Source organism: Epinephelus lanceolatus, chromosome 14 (genome assembly GCF_041903045.1).
Source record: "Epinephelus lanceolatus isolate andai-2023 chromosome 14, ASM4190304v1, whole genome shotgun sequence".
NCBI lineage: Eukaryota > Metazoa > Chordata > Actinopteri > Perciformes > Serranidae > Epinephelus > Epinephelus lanceolatus.
In genome coordinates, this window is record NC_135747.1 from 21,077,800 (window position 1) to 21,099,411 (window position 21,612).

The window sequence follows — 21,612 nt, forward strand, 5'->3', positions numbered from 1 at the left end:
TTATGATACTTCATGACCACTTTAATGCAAGGTCACTGATCCAGTTTTGTGTCTGTGCAGGAGAGCAGTTTGAACGTGGAGGCTGTGGAGCAGACATATTGGAGGAACCCCATCCTGAGATATACCCAGCATCCTTTGCACTCCCCTCTTCTACCTCTGCCCTACGGAGATGTCAGCATCCACTGTGAGTGTTCTGGCCTGCAGCTACTGTTTGCAAGTTACTGGCTCTTGTTGATCCTGACAAAATGAGATACTGCAATTGTACTGTTCGGTGTAAACCATTAGAGGTACTTAGACCTTTTTTTTTTTATTTGAAGCAATACTCCACCCCCCACACTTTTAGCTCAGTTCCCTGTCACAAATTAATTGTAACAAAGGGTGAGTAACTGATATACAAATGATAAGCCTCCCACACACTGGCAGCTCGATCAGTTCTAAAAGGCGTTAAAATTAAAAATTAAAGGCACAATATTTGAAAATGATCCAATGTAATTTAATAACAAGTAGATATAGTTCGACTCCGGCTCGCGACCATTTGCTGCATGTCATCCCCCCACTTTCTCTCACTCCCCAATTTCACGCTCTCCTGTCAATTAAAGGCAAAAGCCCAAAAAAATAATCTTTAAAAAAATAAATAAATTACTGGTTGGGCTGGAATTTAACTCCCCTCTCTTGTTCTCTCTGTCCCAGTGCAAAAGGAAAAGGGTTACACCAGCCTGCAGGACGAGGCTGTGAAGATTTTCAACTCACTGCAGGAGATGGAGGCCGTGTCAGACCCTGTCCCGATCATCCAGGGAATCCTACAGACCTGTCAAGACTTGAGGCCACTAAGAGATGAGGTCTACTGTCAGCTGATCAAACAAACCAATCACGTCCCGCACCCCAACAGTCCTGCCAATCGCGCCCACTGGCACCTCCTGACCTGTATGAGCTGCACCTTCCTGCCCAGCCGAGGCATCCTACGCTACCTCAAGTTTCACCTCAAAAGGTGCAGTGTGTTTTTGCACGCACGCCATCATTCATAACAATCATATGGTCACACATTATGACTGGTTGAAACTTGTGCTTAACTTTGTCTCCATCTTTGTGTGTTTTCAGGATTAAGGAACTGTTCCCCAGCACAGAGATCGAAATGTTCGCCCATTTCATCGGCGAGTCTCTGAAGAAGACCAAGACCAGAGAGTTTGTTCCCTCCCAAGAGGAAATCATGGCACTGCTTACCAGACAGGAAATGACCACCACAGTGTACTGCCATGGAGGAGGCTCCTGCAAGATCTCCATTAACTCACACACCACTGCTGGAGAGGTATGCGAGCTGAAGTCATTGCTACTGCTTTTATAAATAGATATGACAGACTACATTTATTCGCACATCAGTACTCCACTATTATTCCGAATATGACAATATAACGTATTTGTTGCGGGTTATGTAAGTAGCATATTCCATTTAGATTTGAATTGGGCCTTATCTCTAATTGTAAATTTTGCTTTTTCCAATTAAGATGTGGGATATGTCGCTATTATTCAGGTTATAGGAGCATTTTTTGGACATGTATACAGCATATTTGGAATATGCATCTCAATTGGGGATTTTGCCACAGTTTTTACTCTTGCCTGTTTGTGGTCAGCACTGTGCGTTGTACACACACCAACTCACCAACAATTTGCAAGGTTGTTTTTGAGATGCATGCCCAAAAGAAAAACCCACATTTCTGTTTGGAAGGAGAAACACACCTACTTTTAGACATTAAAAAGGCTTGGATATCAACAGATTTTTGGGTATAAGCAAATATTGCAACACCGACTAACCACCAAGAAGATGGTTAAAGGAATTAAAGAGTGACTCCATGTTTGCATGGTCTAACAAGTTTGCTACTGGTGGAAAACTTTACACGAAGAGGAGGAGCTTTACCAATACATACTAAGCATCCTGATTGTTGTTATCTATCTCTTTGTCCAGGTGGTGGAGAAGCTGATCCGAGGTCTGGCCATGGAGGACAGCAGGAACATGTTTGCACTCTTTGAACACAACAACACTATCGACAGAGCTGTGGAAAGCAGGGTTCTTGTGGCTGACGTTTTGGCTAAATTTGAAAGGTATGTTATGATCCCAGGTTTCTTTCTATGACATGTAATATTTGACACCAGTAATTAGGAGACCTAACACGTGAAGAAAGGACCAAAATATAGATATGTAAGTGACAGGTTTGTGGATTCCCCCCAGACTTGCTGGCAGTGAGGAAGCTGAGGATGAAGGCCAGTGGAAACTCTACTTTAAACTCTACTGCTTCCTGGATGTGGAGTCCATGCCGAAAGAAGGAGTGGAGTTTGCGTTTATGTTTGAGCAGGTGTGTTTTACTAATCTTTTTAAACTTTATTGATAGTCTTTTCAATCACAAGCTAGCTGGTGATAATAACTCATTTACTGTTCCACCAGGCCCATGAGAGTTTGACTCGGGGCCACTTCCCTGCACGTGAGGAGACACTGCAGCACCTGGCCGCTCTGCGCCTGCAGTTTCTGTTCGGAGACAAGGCAAAGGTCACCTGGAGTCTGGAAAACGTCTACCCTGTTGGCCGCCTGCGCAATCGCATCATCCAGTTCACCAAAGTGGGTGGTGCCTCGAGTTCAGGCCAAACTCTGGAGCGTCGGAGGACCAGCTTTCTGGACGGGACCTTGCGGCGGGGGTTGAAGACAGGCTCAATGAAGAAGCAGCGCATGGAGGAGGAGCAGATGCTGGAGATGTGGATAAAGGAGGAGATGTCGGCCACCAGGGCGAGCATCATGGAGAAATGGTCCCGTCTCAGTGGTCTGGACCAGCACCAGGCCATGCTCAAATACATGACCATCATCAAGGAGTGGCCTGGATATGGATCCACGCTGTTTGATGTTGAGGTAAGTGTAAGTCTTTGATTGATCCCTGATCTGCTCAACAAGGTCAGAATCAACCTTGATACCATTCCAGTAGATCAGATCCTGTCCTGTCTATGGGATGTAGACAGTGGGTATAAGCCTTTTTATTGGCCACCTATCTGACAGTAACCAAGCCCCCAAGTGGTTAAATCTGGAATTACAACTTCTTCATCAGCCATGTGAGCATCATAGCGCCCACAGAGTGACTCCTCTCACCATCAGGATTTGATCCATTCGGTCCAGTAACATTTTGGAATTCTAGAAGAGCTGGACGATTAAATAATTTTATCCCCATTCAAGTTAGCAGAGGGCTAAACAGTAAGCCAGCGTAAATTTCTGGTGTGCTTGCTCTATGGGCCAAGTTCCTGTGTTACTGTTCTCAAAATCATTGATGCTGTCTGAAACTCGTGACAGTTTCGCAACAGCACAGTCACTGCATCCTGGGCTTAAAGCCACACAAGATGATTGTGATTGGTTTAAAGAAATACAAACAAACCAGAGTGTTTTTCCCTTTGTGTGGAAACTATGCTAGGGTCAGCCTGGCTATACAAGACAAGTGCATCTCTAGTTGTTTCTCACACGTCTGCACACGTTAAAGATGTTTATAACTTCCTGTGTTTGTGTCCTTCTAGTGCAAAGAAGGAGGCTTCCCTCATGACCTCTGGTTGAGTGTGAGCGCTGAAAATGTGTCTGTCTACAAGAGAGGAGAGCCCAAGCCTCTGGAGACCTTCCCATATGAGCACATCATTTTCTTTGGTGCTCCTCAGCCCTGCACCTACAAGATCACTGTGGATGAGAGAGAAATGCTGTTTGACACACCACAGGTACGTGATCTGTCATGTAGATATTAGATTGTGTGTGTTTGTGAGAGGAAACAGGAGTTCAGAATTTGCCTCCCGTCTCTGCTGACTGTGTTTCATCTGTGCATCTACAGGTTGGAGAGATCACCAAGATCATGAAAGCCTACATAAACATGATTGTGAAGAAACGCTGCAGTGTGAAGTCGGTGTCCAGTTATGGAACCAACTGGATCAGGTGATCAACTTACAGGACTCAAGGTGTACTCAGCTGCAGTACACTCGACACATAACAAGCAAGCAAGGAGAGAAGATACAGAGACGGCAAGAGGAACAAATCACTTCAACAGAGACTGTGTTTCAGAGCTTTTAACTCCATGTAAACAAATTTCATCCAGATAGATTCCTTTCTATAGAGACACAAAAACATGGTTCTTTTGCTCGTGGCAAAAGTGGGAACATTCAAACATCTGCATCGTTTTAAGCTTTACAGTCGTCCCGAGTGCTGCTTCCCTCCACACAGTCTCCCAACCTGATCCTCGCTCTTAATAGTTACACTGGTCATTTCTCACATCTTACTTGAAATGTGTTTCAGGTGTATGTTTGTGGATTTTCTTTTCAAAATATCCAAGAAAACCAAACCTTGCGTCTCACATTTCGAAACAGATATTTATACATCTGAATTTGGACTTTTTAATTTCCAGAATTTTCTTTAATACATCCAGACCAGATAAATGACTGAGTGGTCACCAGATATTACACCCCATTTTAATGAATGTTCTTCTGAATGGAGATCCCCTCAGGTTAGTGTGTAACGTAACTGTCCCAGGGAGATTGTCTCCCTCTTTTTGCCTTATTTAAGTTTTTATTTGAACCATTCTGGACTAAAAGATTCAGTGCAGATGCGGCCTTTCAGGAATGGAATATATATATTCATCCCTATCTTAAAAAAATAAAAAAAATCGCCCCGAATAACCACTGCATCAGTGGAGATGCAACGTCTGTAACCACTGAGTATTTTCTCAAAAGGCACGCAGTATTTGTGCCTCTCTCCTAGAACAAGTACTTTGTGTTGAGCTGTTTTATTGTGTGCTGACTCGAGGGTGTGTTGCTGAAACTGATGTTCAAGGTTTTGAGAAACAGGATGTTGCTTGTGTAGTATGTCTGTGTCTAAAGATAGTTTTACTGTTTTATTCAGTGATGTCAAAGGTCATGTGAGGGTGGGGTATTTATTTATGGAAGTATCCATGGATTGGGAGAATAAGCAGAGTGAAAGAGGTGAGCAGTGTGCTGGAAATGTCCTATTTTGTTTTTTTTCCTATTATTTGTGCATTCAGGGACACAGAAATTTAGATAAATAGACAAGTTGTTCATAACTTACTATTGATTTTCTCCATTTTGTGCCCTGTTTTTAAGCTTTTGTCAACATACAGTAACCGAAGTGTGTTGCCCCTCGACACCCAACATGCTCACATCCTGTTATTAATCTGTTGGATAATTTCTCTCTTCCAGTGTAAATGAACACAAAGGATGCCTATGCCAGTCAACTTACAGTATAGTTCGTGATAATGATCCAAACATAATGAGCTTAGTATTTACCTCACATTGCATCACTGTCTTCCATTGCTCTCCAATCGTACCCACTTAGGCGATCTGGTCAGCTGCCGGCGGCCACACCAGAGACTGATCTTGCCATTGACGATGACTGTATTTCTGAGATTTCTGATTGTTTTGAAGAAGAAGAATCAGAAAATGTTTTATATCAGAATTTAAAGATGCTTTAATAAATTATTGTATTTGAAAATGCTGTTGTGTGTTTTTAATTACCGTCTCATTGTCATGTCTCACAGAGGACAAACGGCCCGTACAGTAAATGTGTTCGCCAACTCTGTGGATCTCCATCTGTGTGCACCAGGTGCCAGACATGAACACATTATGACAGATTATCACAGCTAATACTAATGTGGGTTGAAACACCAAAGTTGGAATTTGTACACAAGCATTTTTGTGTATAAATGAAGAACAAAAAAAAAAACAAAAAACATTGAAATAACCACGTTGTTAAGTTGTGCCACAGCTGACTCTGCACCAGCAGAATGCATTACTGTGAAATCACAACAAATAAAGGACTTATACATCCATAGTGCACCTGCACAGGTGTTTTTACATTATGCCGTCATTATACCTTTAGCATTCTTATTAGTAACCTACATATAGTTTGGTGACATCACATCATTTCTTTAGCCCTGCCCATCATGTGCTGCATTCAAGCACATATGCTGCATTGATGTACTGTTGGCTGAAAGGGAGGAACAGGAAAAACTCCCCTTAACTTGGTGGTATTCATGTGTATTCCAAGATGTTCCCAGTGCTGGCCTTGCTTTCAAACTAAATAAACAGCCTAATGAAATGTATTTATGGTGGATCATTAACAACTGAAAGTACATACAAACATTGCATTGTTCCTTTCAAATGGGCTGAAATTATTCCATTGATGTTAAAATTGGATTTAATTTAAATATAACTACCCAGTGTTGTTTGCCTGTTGCTAGCAGTGTGTTCTTCTGTAGCTCTTTTTAACAAGGTGATGGTCAGTGATAATAATATGGCATATTATAAATATAAACTGCTCTGGAAGATCAGGCATGTGGTTACAGTAACAAATACTGTATTAATATTTATATTTTTACTTTAGAATTTTATGTATGAACATGTTGTAAAGGGCTGGATATTGGAATTTTTGGCTCTTTTGTTATTTTATATGTTATTGTGAGCTAAAGTAGTTTGGATTGAGGTGCAGCAAAGATGTAAAGACAGGAAAAGCCATCATTTATCTAAATTTCATGAACAGGTACCCCCATAAAGTTGTTTTTTAAAGTTGCAACAAATAAGTTATACTCATAAAATATTTATGGACCAATTCTAAATTATATTAATTCATTTTAAAGGGTAATGGATGTAACTCTCCAATAGCTATCAATTATATGACTTTAGACTTGTCAAAATCAAAAAAGACTTACAACTCCAACTGGACTTTAACACCAATGACTTGTGACTTCAATTGGACTTCCATCCATCCATTCATCCATTTTTCCGAGATATGTAATCCCTCCAGTATATTCTGAGTCTGCCTCGGGGCCTCCTACCAGTCCAGTGTGCCCAGATCACCCTTAACAGGAGGTGCCTGTTGGACTTTTGACTTAAAAAAAAACGTGTTACCTTCCCCCAAAGCCAAAGATTAAAAAGTATGTTATTAAAACACTGTGCCATGAATCAGTTCATTTCCTGAATTAACATTGACACTATTTATTCCCAGCAAGTCAACACTTAATTGTCCAGATCCACCAGATGGAGATGCAAGACCTGCCAACTTTGTTTGAGGCGAATATTAACATAGTTTGTGAGCTAATGTGGGTGCTGTGATTGGATGGTACTGGTTAATAGTGCTGTAACAGACTATAGTCTATATTGTATGTCCCTCTTGAGTTGCCATAGGGCAGAGAAAGGGGTGACGTTCTGCTGTTATAGGGGGCCCATGCATGTGTTAAAGTTGTGGTGTAATACTCTGGGGCTCACAATTTATGTATGTATTAATTAATTAATTTATTTTATTTTATTTATTTTTCACAGCTCCAACAGCAACCGCTGCCCATATATTTTTCTTCACACCAAAACTCTCACACATGCATGCTCATAACAGCGGAATGTCACCCCTAAAACTTCCTCTGCCCTACGGCAACTCAAGAGGGACATACAATATAGAGCAGCCTGTATGCTATGAAAGTGAAATATCAACACTCCTTTTTTTAATGATTAAGTTCAGTCACAATTGTTTTAACAGAAAAACACAGTGTTTAAAAAACCTTTCTGAGTTTTGTAAATTTAAAATGGCATTTTGGTGACGTGTGCATGTGTGAGGACCTGAGACTTGACTTGGGACTTGAGTGCAAAGACTTCAGACTTAGTTGTGACTTGTAAATCAAAGACTTGGTCCCACCTCTGAAAATAACACATAATTTTAAGACATTAATAAAGGGCTTTTACAACAATCTGCTTTTAAATGTCTGCAGTTGTAAAAGACAAATAATGCCGAAGGAGGATAAACAGCTTGAGAGATCTGTCACAACCTGGCAACCCATAACACGTTATTATTAATAGCTTAAACCGGATAACCATTGATGAAGTCATTAGTTAAAGCGTGATGGTGCCTCGTTGTCTTCCATCCTCTGGCATCACTAACACATTATTTCAGTGACATGTTTCACTCTGCAGCTGTTTTCATGACACCAGCGTCAGGAGTTCATGACGTCAGCCCTTATGTTTATGAGGCCCACCCTCCAGTTTGAGTCAGAAACCTTTAGTTTGGTCGCTGCTTCCACGCAGTCGATGGCTCTCACTCGTCTCATGATGTCCGGCGCTTACAGAGCTCCAGCTTTTGTTTTTGCTCTGATTTTATACGGTGTTATAATAAACACAGAGGCGCAGACAGCCACTCCTGCTCCAGCTCCGGGTGAGTGTGTGTTTTGTTAAAGCTTCAACTGTTGTGCTTTGTTTTATGTTGCAAGACTTGGGTCAGGAGGGTGTCACATGACAGCAGAAAAATGGATTTCCACTCATCATAGGAGCAGAAATAATCTTAATAATTCATGGTAATGGATCCCAAGCAGACTTTGGTCTAGTTTTACTTTTTACAAACTGTGCCTGAATGTGTGAGTCACTGCAAACTGTTGATGATTTATCACTGTGGGCAGAATTTGATTTCCTGTCTTGAGCCTAACACACACTGCAACTTCTCTATTTCAGCTCCCTGTGCCTTAAGATCCAACACCAGCTGTGCTGAATGTCTGCAGAATGTGACAGTGAGTCTCCCAAACTCCAGCCAAACACAAACACTATCATTGTCTTCACTTTTGTTGTGGATGTATTGCTGTAAATATCAAAGATAAGATACTAAGCCCAGTGTTTGTTGCTTCTTTGTTGCAGTGTTTGTGGTGTGAACCTACCAAACTATGTGTTGACTACCCAGTGAGGAGGATCCTGCCCCCCAGGAGTGTGTGTCCACTGAATGATGCACGATGGGGGGTGTGTTGGGGTAAGACTGACCAAACCTTAGGCCTCAGAATACCATGAGTGCCAAACCTGGGTATATATCCTGGAAAAATTTAACAGCATTTTGACTATTGTTTGACTCATTTTTCAAGTGAACATGCCAAACATTTGTCACAGCCTCTCAGTTGTGATTTGCTGCTTTTTTCTGCCTTACTTGAGAGTAAAGAATATCTAAAAGGCTATTTAAAGACATTGCCTTGCTCTTTAGGAAGTTGTGAGGCACTTATCTCTACTTTGACATTTTAGAAATCAAGCAGTTAATCCACCAATAGAAACAATAATCAGGAGAATAATGAAATGATAAGTAAATAAGTAAAATGTATATATATAGAGCTTTTCACAGACGTAGATCACAAAGTGCTTCACAAGGGCAACATATGATAAGAGAGAAATCATAAAGGCAAAGTGACCGTGTGAGCCAAGAAGTAAAAAGGGCACAACTAGCAAAACTTTTTGCACACACAAGGAAAAAAGAGAAGAATTCACATCACGCAACAATGATACACAAAATTTGACAAAGTACAGCTCTGGTACATGCAGGTTTCCCAAACGCCTGTCAAAACAGGTGTGTCTTTAGCTGGCTTTTAGAAGAAACCACAGAGTCAGCAGATCATAAGGGAGCAGGCAGCATATAAAAATTTAGGTGCTACGGCCATAAAAGCTCAATCACCTCGTGTCTTAAGGCGAGTGCCAGGGACAGATAACAAATGTAGCGTATTTGATCGAAGAGAGCAAGCTGAAGAACACAGGTGAAGTAGTTCAGCTACATGAGAGGGAGCCTGACCGTGTAAGCCCTAATGTAGGACTTTTTTCAGGTAAAGTAAATCTTCATAATCAGAATACTCATCTGACTAATTATTAGTGGTGGGAATCACCAGAGGGCCCATGATATTATCATGATACTTAGGTCACATTACATTATTGGATTTTAAACATATACACATGATATGCTTGCCATATGAGTATTTGGTTAACATATATTGGAATATACTGCGATGTAGTACATTTTCTCAAATTCAAATTATGTCTCCAAAGGAAACTATGTCAACATCAGTTTGTTCATATCACTTCACTCATTTTTATCGGCACAAAATGTATCTAGTGGACTGAAAAAGCAACTCATTTTATTTCTCAAGTAGGCTACCAAAAGCTCGATTTGTATTTGCAATATTAATCATTTTTCAATTTTAAAAATTCCATACTTAGCATCTATGTATTGACACAATAATGCCACACAAAATAAGGACAATACTATGCTGTATTGATTTTCTCTACCAGTCCTACTAATTATGGTGCTTATTCTCTGCAGAAGAAGCAAAAACAACTTCAAACTGGCCAAAATTTCTTGTTCCTTAAGTCCTCAAATCTAAAAGGGGCGGTGCTGTCTATTTAATAGGATTTATAATATGATGCATGGCTTATCATTGACTTATTTCCAGTGTTTTCTTTTTCTCTGTGTGTCTGCCTTTTGATTTCCAGTCAACTTCCAGATTTTGATCATCACCATGTCCGTGCTGGGGGGCATCATCATCATCGCCATCCTCCTTTGCTGCCTCTGCTGCTGCTGCAAGTGTGAAAGACATGGGTGAGCTTTAAGTGTAGTCACGTGAAGCGTTGGCTGTGAAGTCTGGGTCGACGTGGAAGGAGGAGGACGGGGGAAACACAATGGGGTTGTTTTTCCTGCGAGGCCAGGCTGACACCGCCGTCTCCAAAAGCCTGCCAGAATTTGTAACTGCAGCTTAGCTCTGAAAATAACATTGATCTTTCTATTTAGATGTGGGCTAGCCTCCTCTAGAAACTTGGTAATCTAAAGATGCTTTTTGGATGAGGAGACTGATATATATTGTAAGTTTATTAGACTGATTTACTTGTGCTGTATTAAGCGAAAAGCAAAGCATATCAGGCTTTTAGTCACATTGTTGTCATTTATATTGTAATGAAACTTTTATTTACATGACGAGGATGAATGTCAATATATTTACAATATATTTATTCTTATATTCTAGGAACAGTAGAGAAGATGCAAAGGTGGAGCGACAAAACCGAGCAAGGAAGACCCGTCAGAAAGCAAAGTAAATGGCTGCTGAGGAGGGGATCTGAAAATAATTTATTTAGCTATATATTCAGATAAAAACACACACAACTTTGCTGTCGTCTCATTAATGATGCAGATAGATTTTGTATTAATGTTTTTGTATTTTAACGTGGCAGATTTGTAAAATTTGACAGAGTTTGGTATACACCATCATCACATTACAGCAGTACTTTGTGTCGATCCTTCAGTGAGGATTCAAACAGTGTAGGCTTGAGTGCGTCCAGTGTTCTCCATCGTCCCAACAATTTGTCTTTGTTTCTGCCCCTACAGGAGAAATGAGATGCAGATGAGACATGATGAAATCAGGAAGAAATATGGTGAGATAAATTTCTTGTTTGTGTGGTTTGAGTGGGTTAATAAATGCAAATGTTGGAATATCAAAGATGCTTGTGCTCGAGATGCTTGGTTTACATGCACACAGTGATAAAACAGGAGCTAAATGAATGTGTAAAGGGGAATGGGAAAGATAAGAGGATGAGATTATGATACCTGAGCAGATGAAACAATAGGGAAACAGAAGTATTCATGAATTGAGAGAAAGAAGTGAAATAAAAACAACTAATTTGATCCAGTAGCTCCCTCTAGAGGATAAACTGATACACTAGGATTCAATTCCAAGGTGATTTTGTTGTTAAATTATATGCAACAGTCAAAACACTCACTAATCTGTATATGTCCTGTTCCTAATTCAGTCACGTGCAGCCATACAATGGGACATATGACTTGTGTTCTGTTGTTCTTTTCAGGTATAGCAAAGGATAATCCATACGCCCGTATGGACGATCATTGAGAAGAACATCAGAGATGATTCCTTAAAAAAATCCCTTAAGATGATTTTACTGATGCCAGTAACATTGAGATCCACATGTAGCATGAGAAACTGTGATTATCTGAGTTCAGTGTTTGCCCCAAAATGTCCCCGAGATGTTCTGAAATTATTTTGACTGAGTGTGCACTATATTTCAAACATGTTTCTTCACCTAATGATTCACATTTTATACACATTGCTCTCTGCATTTATGCCTTATCAATATTTCTTTTGCCTTAATTTTGATGTAAATGACTGTAGGAGAATCTGTTCAGTTCACTTGAACCATGATTTGCAAACATGACTGTGTTATTCTGCATAAAATGCAGTATTGTAAGATTTCTACAACTCCAGAGCAAGTCATAGCTTGTGGTGCTTCTTTTATAACCAGCAGTGTCATTTTTATACAGTATTTGTAATGCACATTATTTTACTGATCACCAGTCATGTCTAAAGGTCAGCATTTATTTTTATATAAAAAGTTCATTTATAACATGTAACTAATTTTACACTGTTCTCTTGGCTTTTTTATCTGTGGATGAATATCAGGATCAGAATTTGTTTCAGAATTTTCTTGGATAGAAGAAATGTGTGTTGTTAAAATCCATGTGAAGATTTGATTATTGTGCAGCTGTTGTTAAAAACAACTTGTGGCCATTTGAAAATTAAATAAATATGAATTTTCTTTTGTGACTCTAATTGTAAATCAATTCCACAAGTGGAAATATTTTTCTGCCCTATTCACATATCTGCAGCATGCTTTCTGAAATCTATCACTCTACTAAAAAGGATATATAACCAAAAGAGAGACCAGTTTTAATGATGGAAAATGCTAATTTGGATGAGCCTTGCTTCAAAATCCTTTGAGACATGATTTTGTTTTTGAGAGGTGCTTTGGAGATAATCCCAAGAGTAAGAAATGTTTATCCTGATACCTGGAATATTGCCTCGACCTTATATAATAGAGAGGATCTGCTCTCTCAAAGGAGAACGCCACCTACATTAAGAATTCCAATATGTTATTTCCGTGGCAGAGGGAGGTCAATCAATATTTGTGAACATGAGCTGCTCTCTCTCAAAGCCAGAAACCACAGAAGGAATTCTCAGAGACTTGTGATGTCATAGGGTACAAAGTCTGGAGCTGCTCCATAGACAATGGAAGGGAGACTGATTTTATGCACCCACGGTTTGTTTTCTATTTTCATAACCAAATGTATTTTATTCTACTGAAGTGTTGAGACAGCAATGGAAATAGTTTGTCTTTCAGTTACAAGTATTCAACTTTCCACTGCTCCTGGAAGCCGCTGCCCTTGCTGTCACTTCTTTGCTGTGTACATATGCGGCCTAGCAGGAAATATCTGTTGGTAGTTAACCATTTGTTTGCTTATTTACTTTCTGTTTATAAAAATCTATTAGTTCCACATGCGTAGTTCCTACTTGGTGCATGCCTACAAACTGTATTAGTACTCACCCCTTTCACCACCTGTGCACACTGCTGCCCTCTGACGCTAAAGGGCTCAGAAATGCTGCACCTCCAGAGTGAGACACAGTTTTCACCCCACAGCCATACACAAACTGAACTTCCCCAACAACTTTGAATTGCACTACCATGGACTGGACAGATGTACAAAAACTGCATATGCACTTTATCTTGTCCTTTTTGTGGCACCTTATTTATGATATTCATCATATTTTAGCCTTATCCTATTTCAGTGTGTGGGTGTGTGAGTGTTTGTTGAGTGAATGGAGCAGTTTTTCTTTTATGAGAGCAAATGTCATTGTATGTGAACATGCATTCATTCATTCCATTATGAGGTGAACAGAAAATGCAAAGTGAACTAACCTGATTAACCAGCATTGTGGCAGGCCACATATAGTATATTTTGAGATGACTTGCGAGCCATAATTGGGTCCCAGGCCAGACTTTGGACATGCCTGGATTCTTACATTTTCCCAAATCATTATTCATGGAGCAGCTCCAGATTTTATACCATATGATATCACAAATTTGAGTTTTAGCACTCCATTTTTTGGATTCTGGAGAGAGTTGCTCATATTTTTGGACTGTTTTACACCATAGGAATCACATGTATGAATTAAGAAAATGTCTGTACTTGCCCTTTAAACTGAAAGAAAGTGAAAGATTACCATTATATTTCTAGTTGGCTTGTTGTATTTCTGACTCCTACTACAACAGAGTTCAATTTAATAGGTTAACTCTTCGTATTTTTGGTTAAATTCTTTTGTTGGGCCCTGGCCTAGGCTCAAGGCCTGCTTTGCAGAAGGCCCTTTTGTTTCACCTATCTCGCGGGCATGCGCAAATTAGCTTGCGCGCTCACGTATCCGCGGCCCCGAGGAAAAGTGGAGCACGTGACCCGTCTGATCGAATCACATTTTAAATTTCAGTGCGCGCTCCTGGTCCAAACGAAAGAGCCGGAGGAACTGATATCCTGCTTCACCGTTAACACTCGGTCTCTGTGTTATAAATTAATCCCCGGGAAAACAGCACAATGTCTGAAGAGAAGCCAAAGGTCAGTACTGTGTTTCTACGACGAAACATCTCGTCTGTATTTGCCCTTAGCTGCTAATGATGCCGGTTGCAAGTTACCGTTAGCACACTCTGCTAAGCTAGCGCCGCTTCCAGGCTACGGATACCGCATTTGAGCGGGTCGACGGAGAAAACAAAGGTTGACCAATTTGCGGATCTTTCGGCTCCAGGCGCAGTTTTGTCTTTGCAGCGTCTCAATAGTGTCGACATCCGCTACTGTTAGCTACTACTTGGTGTACAGTTGAATAAAGATATGTTGGGTAACGTCGGCACCAGGGACGGGCAGTGAAATGAATGATTTGTGCTTTTCCTTTCATTTGCGCCATTGTGGCTGTCTGCGCCAGTTTGAACATGGGCTAGCATGCTAAGCTAACAGAGGGTAGAGCCGACTGTGTGTGTGTGTGTGTGTGTGTGTGTGTGTGTGTGTGTGTGTGTGTGTGTGTGTGTGCGGTGATTGGATGGTATAGCTTGCCGCTGGGACCAAGCTTGTCTCATATATGTAACGTTAGCTAACTTAAGCTAGCTGGCTAGTTAAATTAGCTGCTGATATAGATTAATATCATGCGAGCGGACACCGGCAGATCACCTTGTGGTTACATTAACGTTCATTTAACATTAAATTACCTGGTGGCGCTCGCCTGATACTGTCGGTCTCTTGTAACGGAAGATGTTGAAAACAGGAAGAGGAAACGTTGCTGTCTTACTAATGATTTTTTTCATCAATTAATCAAATCAACAATACATCTCCATCCTGTTATTTTTCATCTTATCTGTGTGTGAGCAAAATGTGGTCGCCAGCAGGATTCACTTTGAATGCCAAAAAGATCAACAGCATGTGGGAGTCGATATTATTCCTGTATGTAAAAAAACGAGCATCTACACGTATCACCACTAACCAGGCCTTTAATGGTACATGCATCCTGCACAGACTGTCATCGCACCTGATTTGTACAACCTACAATATGATGTGTAATATGTGACACCATCCGCAGTGTTGTATTTGCAGTAATCCACCTTTTTAATCACAGTTTAAATTCAGATAAGGCAGGTATGTTGCTGCTGCGGCTGATGAGTGTTTTCATTACAGGAGGGAGTGAAGACGGAGAACGACCACATTAACCTCAAGGTAGCTGGTCAGGATGGCTCAGTTGTACAGTTCAAAATCAAAAGGCATACTCCCCTCAGCAAACTAATGAAGGCGTACTGCGACAGACAGGTGAGCTCATTATGAAAGACTGTAACATTAACAATAGATTTTAACTTCATTACTACTAACACTTGTCTTAATTGATAACACTACTGTTGTTTTTGTTGTTTGGTGATAACTAACTGAATGCAAATCTCACTACAATGTTATTTCTGTCTCTTCTGTCTCTTACAGGGATTGTCACTTCGTCAGATAAGGTTTAGGTTTGATGGACAGCCGATTAACGAAACAGACACACCTGCACAGGTTGGTGAAAGCTGGACTCCTCGAGTATTCTAGTTATGGAGATGATATTGATTGGAGTTCAGAGTATGCGTTTCTCCTAGGTCAATCATGTTTAATTTCTATTTTTGGGTAAATGTGTCAGCACAAGTAATGTCATTGGCCTTTGTACAATTTTTAAGTTTGTCTAGTGTCTGTACTGTAACTCCTCTTGAGCTGAGACTTGTAAAAGGACTTTAATGAAATGGAAAATACTATTAAGTGTTCTTTAAACCAGATATTCCAAAAATACTTGAATGTTTAAATCAGTATCTTGGTTGTTGATCAAGTTTAAAGGCTTGCATTTAGTGTGATTGATTGGTATCCCTTCTTAATTTGTATAATTTATTTTAGTTCATTTGCACATACATGTTTAGATATTGGGGGGGGGGAATTAAAAGTTAAAACATTGTGCAGGAGAGGTTAGAAGCCAAAAATGGCCCCTTTTTTAAATAACAACAATCACATCAAAACAAAAAAGATAAAAGTGAAGCCTGTGTAATTGAACAAGAGGTCCAGACTAAGAAGTAATATGAACTTTTTAGAGTTGTACAATTTACAGAAAAAAAACATTCAAATAAATTACAAATGAATTAATGAAGCGTTAAGAGAACTGCAAATTAGAGCCCTTTTCAGATGTTTTTTGAATAACTAATGTAGATGATGATTATAGAGATGGAACAAGGCTGTTTCATAGAGACGGTCCTCCTGTATTTCAATGAATAATCACTGAATAGATACAACACTCATGAATGAAGAATGAATTCTTCCATTGTAACTCAGTGTTGAACTCAGGTTAGTGTAGTTAATGCTGAACCACTGATTTTTCCACTTGCTTTGTTATCTACAAGCAAGCTGATGGACATTGTTCCAGTGGTGATTTTTAATGTTTCATCTTCAGGCAGTTTCTCTGTACATATTGTTGCAATGTCTAATTTGTGTTAGACTCATGACAGCGAAGTGAGGGGCATTTTCCCACTGTTAAAACATCCTCACTTCTTGGCCCAGTTGCAGTGATCATATTAAATTAATCAAGCATTTTAGTTGCACAATGTAAGCAATATTCTAACAAATATGTACAGTAATAAAAGAAGAAATAATCATCACAACCCTCTCAATCAGTTTTCTGTGGTAATTTTAATGCCCCCCTCCCTCAAATATGTTTGATCTGTAATGCTTTAGCAAGTAACCCCACCTTTAATCACAACAAGTCATTTTTGTTTGCGTATAGAAGTGTTATTTAGCAGTCTTTAAAGGTGCTGGTAGATGGATTTTGTTTCATCTGACATATTCAGTCTGAGTGTTTCCCTTGTTTCCAGTGTTAATGCTAAGCTAAGCTAATTTCAAGCTGGCCCTATCTTAATTTTTCGTTTTTGCCTTTGCTGTAGAATAATCTATATTTTTTGTTGTTACAGCTGGAGATGGAGGATGAGGACACTATTGATGTATTTCAACAACAGACAGGAGGAGTCTTTTCTTAAGTTGGATGTGGACTCTTGGAAGAACATCCCCCATCATTATTTTCATGTCGTATTTGTTTTTACTTTATTCTTTTTTCCTCCACTGTGCTTGGTCAGGCTGTACACAACATAAAAGAAGTAAGATGGTTTTTCATTTGGGGCTAAATCCTAACTTTGAGATGCAGGGTAATTTTTTAAAAAGTGTTTTATTCACATAAATGGATGATTTGAAATTGTCCAAGGCAGGGACACATCTCAGATCAGATCTGGCTCGTAATGAAAAGAAACCACTGCGTTCTTTTTGATGTTGAATTGAAATGACCTCATGCATGTCTCATAAACCATAAGCTGAACTACATGCCAAAATCTTTTTTTTTTTTTCTTTTATCTTTTTGTTTAAGTTTTCCAAATTGTCGTGAGCATTTAAATTCAGGGTGGGCTCGACTATTTTTAAATCGTGTACTTGATAGGATAGCTATGGAGGAAATCTGCCGGATGGGAGCCTGTGGTTTCTCTCTGTAGATGGGAATGACATTATGACATATTTCTCATGTAATAAACTTTTAATAGTCTTTTTTTTTTTCCTTCTTCTTTTTTTAAATGGAACATTCAAAATAATTTGGTGTATCCATGCCCAAGAAAACAATGCTTGTGCCGAGAAAGATCCATATGAATGAGTTACCTCAATACTGTCACCCTCGACTCAATGGTAAATAAAGTACAGTAATGTTTCTGGACCAAAAAGCTAAATGAATAGTGTTCTTTTATAAAGGGGTTTGGTTAATATATAACATGTCGATGTAAAGGGTTACCGTGACTGTAACAGTGGTCTTTGTTGTTGCACAGCAGAAGAACCGTTCTCTCAGTGTGTACATTGATTTCTCTCCACCCATTCAGGACTTAAGAATAAAACTAAGTCACCTTTACCAGTGCAGATATTGAGTGTCTCATATATATGTCACCCAGTGTATAGGCGAATATTGAGTCAATGCTGTATTGCCAATTTGAATACATTTGTCCATAATATATCCAAACAGATGCTTAGTTTGTTTGATTCTTGTGTGTTGGTAGAAATCTTGTTTTATAAGAAAATTCACCTTCATTTTAAAAAACTTAACATTTGTTAGATTTGCAGGGCGACATTGACAGATATCCCCCACTTTTTTTTTTTTTTTTATTTGTACATTTGTTGTCCCTATACTGTATACAATAAATATAGTTTGATACTCAGCCTCTTGCATTATATATTCCCTTCCACTTGTGTGGACCTGCTATGAAATGCACAATGCAGGGTGAATGCTTTGAAATATTCACATCTTGGGTGTAAATAAACATGCAACTGTTAAAGGGTTGACTGCGTTTTAAAATCGTTCCTAACCTGGTGGTGGTTTGATTCATGTAACCAGAGGTGCAAAAAAAATTTGGACATTGGTTTAGCTATTGTTGAAGTTAAAGAGTCAATTATTAACAGAGGTTAATCTCAGCACGCCTGTAATTGTGTGGATTGTTTACAGGGTTTCTGCAAGTCCTGCAACCTCAAAATGTCCTAAATTCCTTTAGAAAATAGATGTTAGGCCTTAAAATTCCTTAAATAGTCTTCAAGCTGGATTTCTGAGGATTTAATTGCCGCAAACATTTAATTTAAATCCATTTATGCATCTTTTAATTATTATTTTTTGTCAAAATTAGTCAAGCTCTTTTGTCTAAGATTTTCTAATGCAAATATTTAAACTTACCACTGACCCTCTTTCTATATTTTCACTTTATACTTGCACTTGGATGTTGGCGAAATGTAGAAAAACCTAACTCATTCTAATAACCATATTCCCACATAAAACCTACCTCTGTGCTGGGCCACATACATAACCAGCGGTGGGTGAAGTACCTGAAAGCCACACTTGAGTAAAAGTACAGATATTTTACCAGAAAATGGCTTTGGTAGAAGTTGAAGTCACATATTAGTATATTGAATAAAAGTCTTAAAGAAACTGATAATTATTGTACTTAATTATCAAAAGTAATTTGATGATGTTGAATGTCATTAAGTATTGGAAGTAGAAATACAAGTGAAAGCTGTTAATATAAAAGCAGGTAGTCAGAATTTGGGGACTTCCAAAGTTTATTTCTACCTAAAATGTACACCATCCAAAAAATTGAGTGTACATTACACATGACAACTTAAATGATTTAAGGCAGTGGTACCCAACTGGTGGGTCCTGGTCCAAAAATGGGTCCTGGGTCCATTCTGAATGGGCTGCAAGTGATTTGCGAACATGTCTGGTTTGTGAAAAACACTTTATTTTGAAGTACAGTGAATATCTGGCACAGAGCTTTTACTTTGAAGTGCCATTCCCTGTTGTAGAGTGAGTGACTAACGGACAGCTACTTGACAGAGACAGCAAACTATCTTGAAGACATGGCCAAACGCAAGTATGATGCTGAATATATTGAACTGTGTGGACCAGAAGAAAACTGGACCCCGTTGTTGGACCATTTGGGAATCACTGATTTAAAGAACAAAATCCCGTTTTCCTTCCCTGCAGTTCCTTCATTAGTCTGGCCATCCCTTCCTCCCTGCTTCCTTCTTCCCTTCCCTCCCTGGTAACAAAGATGCTTTGGAGAAATGTAGTGGAGTGAAAGTGAAAGTTGACAGAGATAATCACTTATCTGCAATGCTTGGATAATGACAAGATGATTTGTCCAAAAATCTGTCTTAAATTTTGTTAATAATGATCTTTAAAAGGTCTTAAAGGCACCAAATTTAGGTTTTTGACATCTGTAGACACCCTGGTCTAGTCTTCCTTGAAAAAGATTGTAGAATTAAGCTCAAAAGATGTGTTTAAATTGTGCTTATAATGAGGCAGTCTGGTGCAGAGTGGGCAATACACTTTACATACATTAGAGGGCATTGTTGTTCTGAGGATTCCCAGGATCACTTCTGCATCCACATCTCTACTTGTCTGATTCACTGAAGTCTCCGGCCCTTAAATTAAAACACAAAGACACATTTGTTGCTCCACTTCAGCCTTGTGAGGGCCATAACTCCACGAGTCTTCTCTTACTTAAGAGAACTTGATTTCACAGATGTTACTTAACTGAGCAGCCAAATGAACTCCCTGTGAGGCTCCTCACACAGTGGTTTGATTGTGCTGCCTTTATTTCTGGCATCTCCTTTGCATTTTATATTTCCTTGTGGATATATCTGGAGTCTCTCATATTTCCCCGGACCTCTCAGACACACAGCTGCAAGGTACCCCCTCAACCCATACGTTCAAAAACCTCCTCAGTTTGTATGTATCTACTATAAGAGCACACGGACATGAACTGTAACAGACAAGATTCCAATCAATGCATTACTGTTCTTTTGGTGTGTGCTGTGCGTCATCATCAGCTGTGTCAGGGACGCTTGTAAAGCAGCACATACCCTCATTGTTCCCTGCAGTTAATGGAGAGACGCCTTGTATTATTGTTATGGTTTTAAAGCTCATTCATCATCTTGCTTATGTCATGCACCGCCCTGCTGTCAGCATACACTGAGGTCGGTTTGCTTATTATTGTAACAAGATGATACAGTAGGTGGATTACTGAGTCCAACTATACAGTCACTTACATTTATAAACAATAAAAATAATTTTCATTTGAGAAACAGATGCCTTGAAGTTTATGTTCACATGAATAACTAATAGCATCTGTGTGTGAAAGAAAGTGGATTTTGGTGATATATAACCGGCAACTGCTTTTTGAAAAATATATGCACATTTTTAAAGCACATTTTTAACAGATAAGACAAGAGCCTTCAGGTGAGCTCTGTTTTGAAGATTGCGTCAAAAACAGATTTAAGATTGTGATGCTGTGCTTAAAGGGACAGTTCACCCCCAAAATCAAAAATACATATTTTTCCTCTTACCTGTAGCACTGTTTATTTATCTATGTTTTGCTGTGAATTAAAAAGCATTGGAGATGCTTGACTTTTTCAAATGTATTTTTTGGCACTTTGAGCACCACAAGCTGAGTGCCATCTAGTTCCATTATATCTGAGAGAAGGCAGACATCTCTGTGGCCGGTATCTCCAACACTCTGCAACTCACACCAAAACAATCTAGATTGATAAATAGAATCAGACTACCACACAGAAAACATGGAGTCATGTAATAATCCAGTATAGGAAAACTGTTCACACGCACAGAAAAGGGGGGCAACAAGGGGCCACCTTCTCCTTTCAATGACAGGGCTCTCTGGTAGGTAACGCTGATCATGTTCCTTAAATACACCACCATTTCTTCCCTATTTACTGATCATTCATTGATTAATTGTATTACGGTATATTTTTGTATTCATTTCAACAGGAAACTTTAATGTGTAACAAGTAATTAGTGTCATGATAAAAGAAAATGACAGAGTGAACAAAAAATATTA

The 21,612-nt window shown here is 39.3% G+C and overlaps 3 protein-coding genes across 3 annotated transcripts in view; all 3 read left to right on the forward strand.

Moving 5' to 3' along the window:
• The window catches only part of myo10l3 (myosin X, like 3), a 70,146-nt gene extending 64,634 nt beyond the window's left edge, over nucleotides 1-5,512 (forward strand). The window contains exons 34-41 of the mRNA XM_078174450.1: nucleotides 61-184; nucleotides 691-988; nucleotides 1,099-1,306; nucleotides 1,961-2,097; nucleotides 2,225-2,348; nucleotides 2,438-2,893; nucleotides 3,544-3,735; nucleotides 3,846-5,512. Coding sequence (XP_078030576.1) covers nucleotides 61-184; nucleotides 691-988; nucleotides 1,099-1,306; nucleotides 1,961-2,097; nucleotides 2,225-2,348; nucleotides 2,438-2,893; nucleotides 3,544-3,735; nucleotides 3,846-3,950 — 1,644 coding nt within the window. The 3' untranslated portion in view covers nucleotides 3,951-5,512. The remainder of the gene's footprint in view (nucleotides 1-60; nucleotides 185-690; nucleotides 989-1,098; nucleotides 1,307-1,960; nucleotides 2,098-2,224; nucleotides 2,349-2,437; nucleotides 2,894-3,543; nucleotides 3,736-3,845) is intronic.
• Nucleotides 5,513-8,043: 2,531 nt separating this feature from the next.
• Nucleotides 8,044-12,414, forward strand: pttg1ipb (PTTG1 interacting protein b). Its single transcript, XM_033616982.2, has 7 exons — nucleotides 8,044-8,218; nucleotides 8,512-8,567; nucleotides 8,692-8,800; nucleotides 10,297-10,402; nucleotides 10,824-10,889; nucleotides 11,183-11,229; nucleotides 11,659-12,414. Exons 1-7 carry the CDS (start codon nucleotides 8,095-8,097, stop codon nucleotides 11,700-11,702), a joined length of 552 nt encoding a protein of 183 aa, XP_033472873.1. The 5' UTR covers nucleotides 8,044-8,094; the 3' UTR covers nucleotides 11,703-12,414.
• A 1,694-nt stretch (nucleotides 12,415-14,108) lies between these two features.
• On the forward strand, nucleotides 14,109-18,546 carry sumo3b (small ubiquitin like modifier 3b). Its single transcript, XM_033612804.2, has 4 exons — nucleotides 14,109-14,251; nucleotides 15,356-15,484; nucleotides 15,650-15,721; nucleotides 17,152-18,546. Exons 1-4 carry the CDS (start codon nucleotides 14,231-14,233, stop codon nucleotides 17,215-17,217), a joined length of 288 nt encoding a protein of 95 aa, XP_033468695.1. The 5' UTR covers nucleotides 14,109-14,230; the 3' UTR covers nucleotides 17,218-18,546.
• The last annotated feature ends 3,066 nt before the right edge of the window (nucleotides 18,547-21,612 follow it).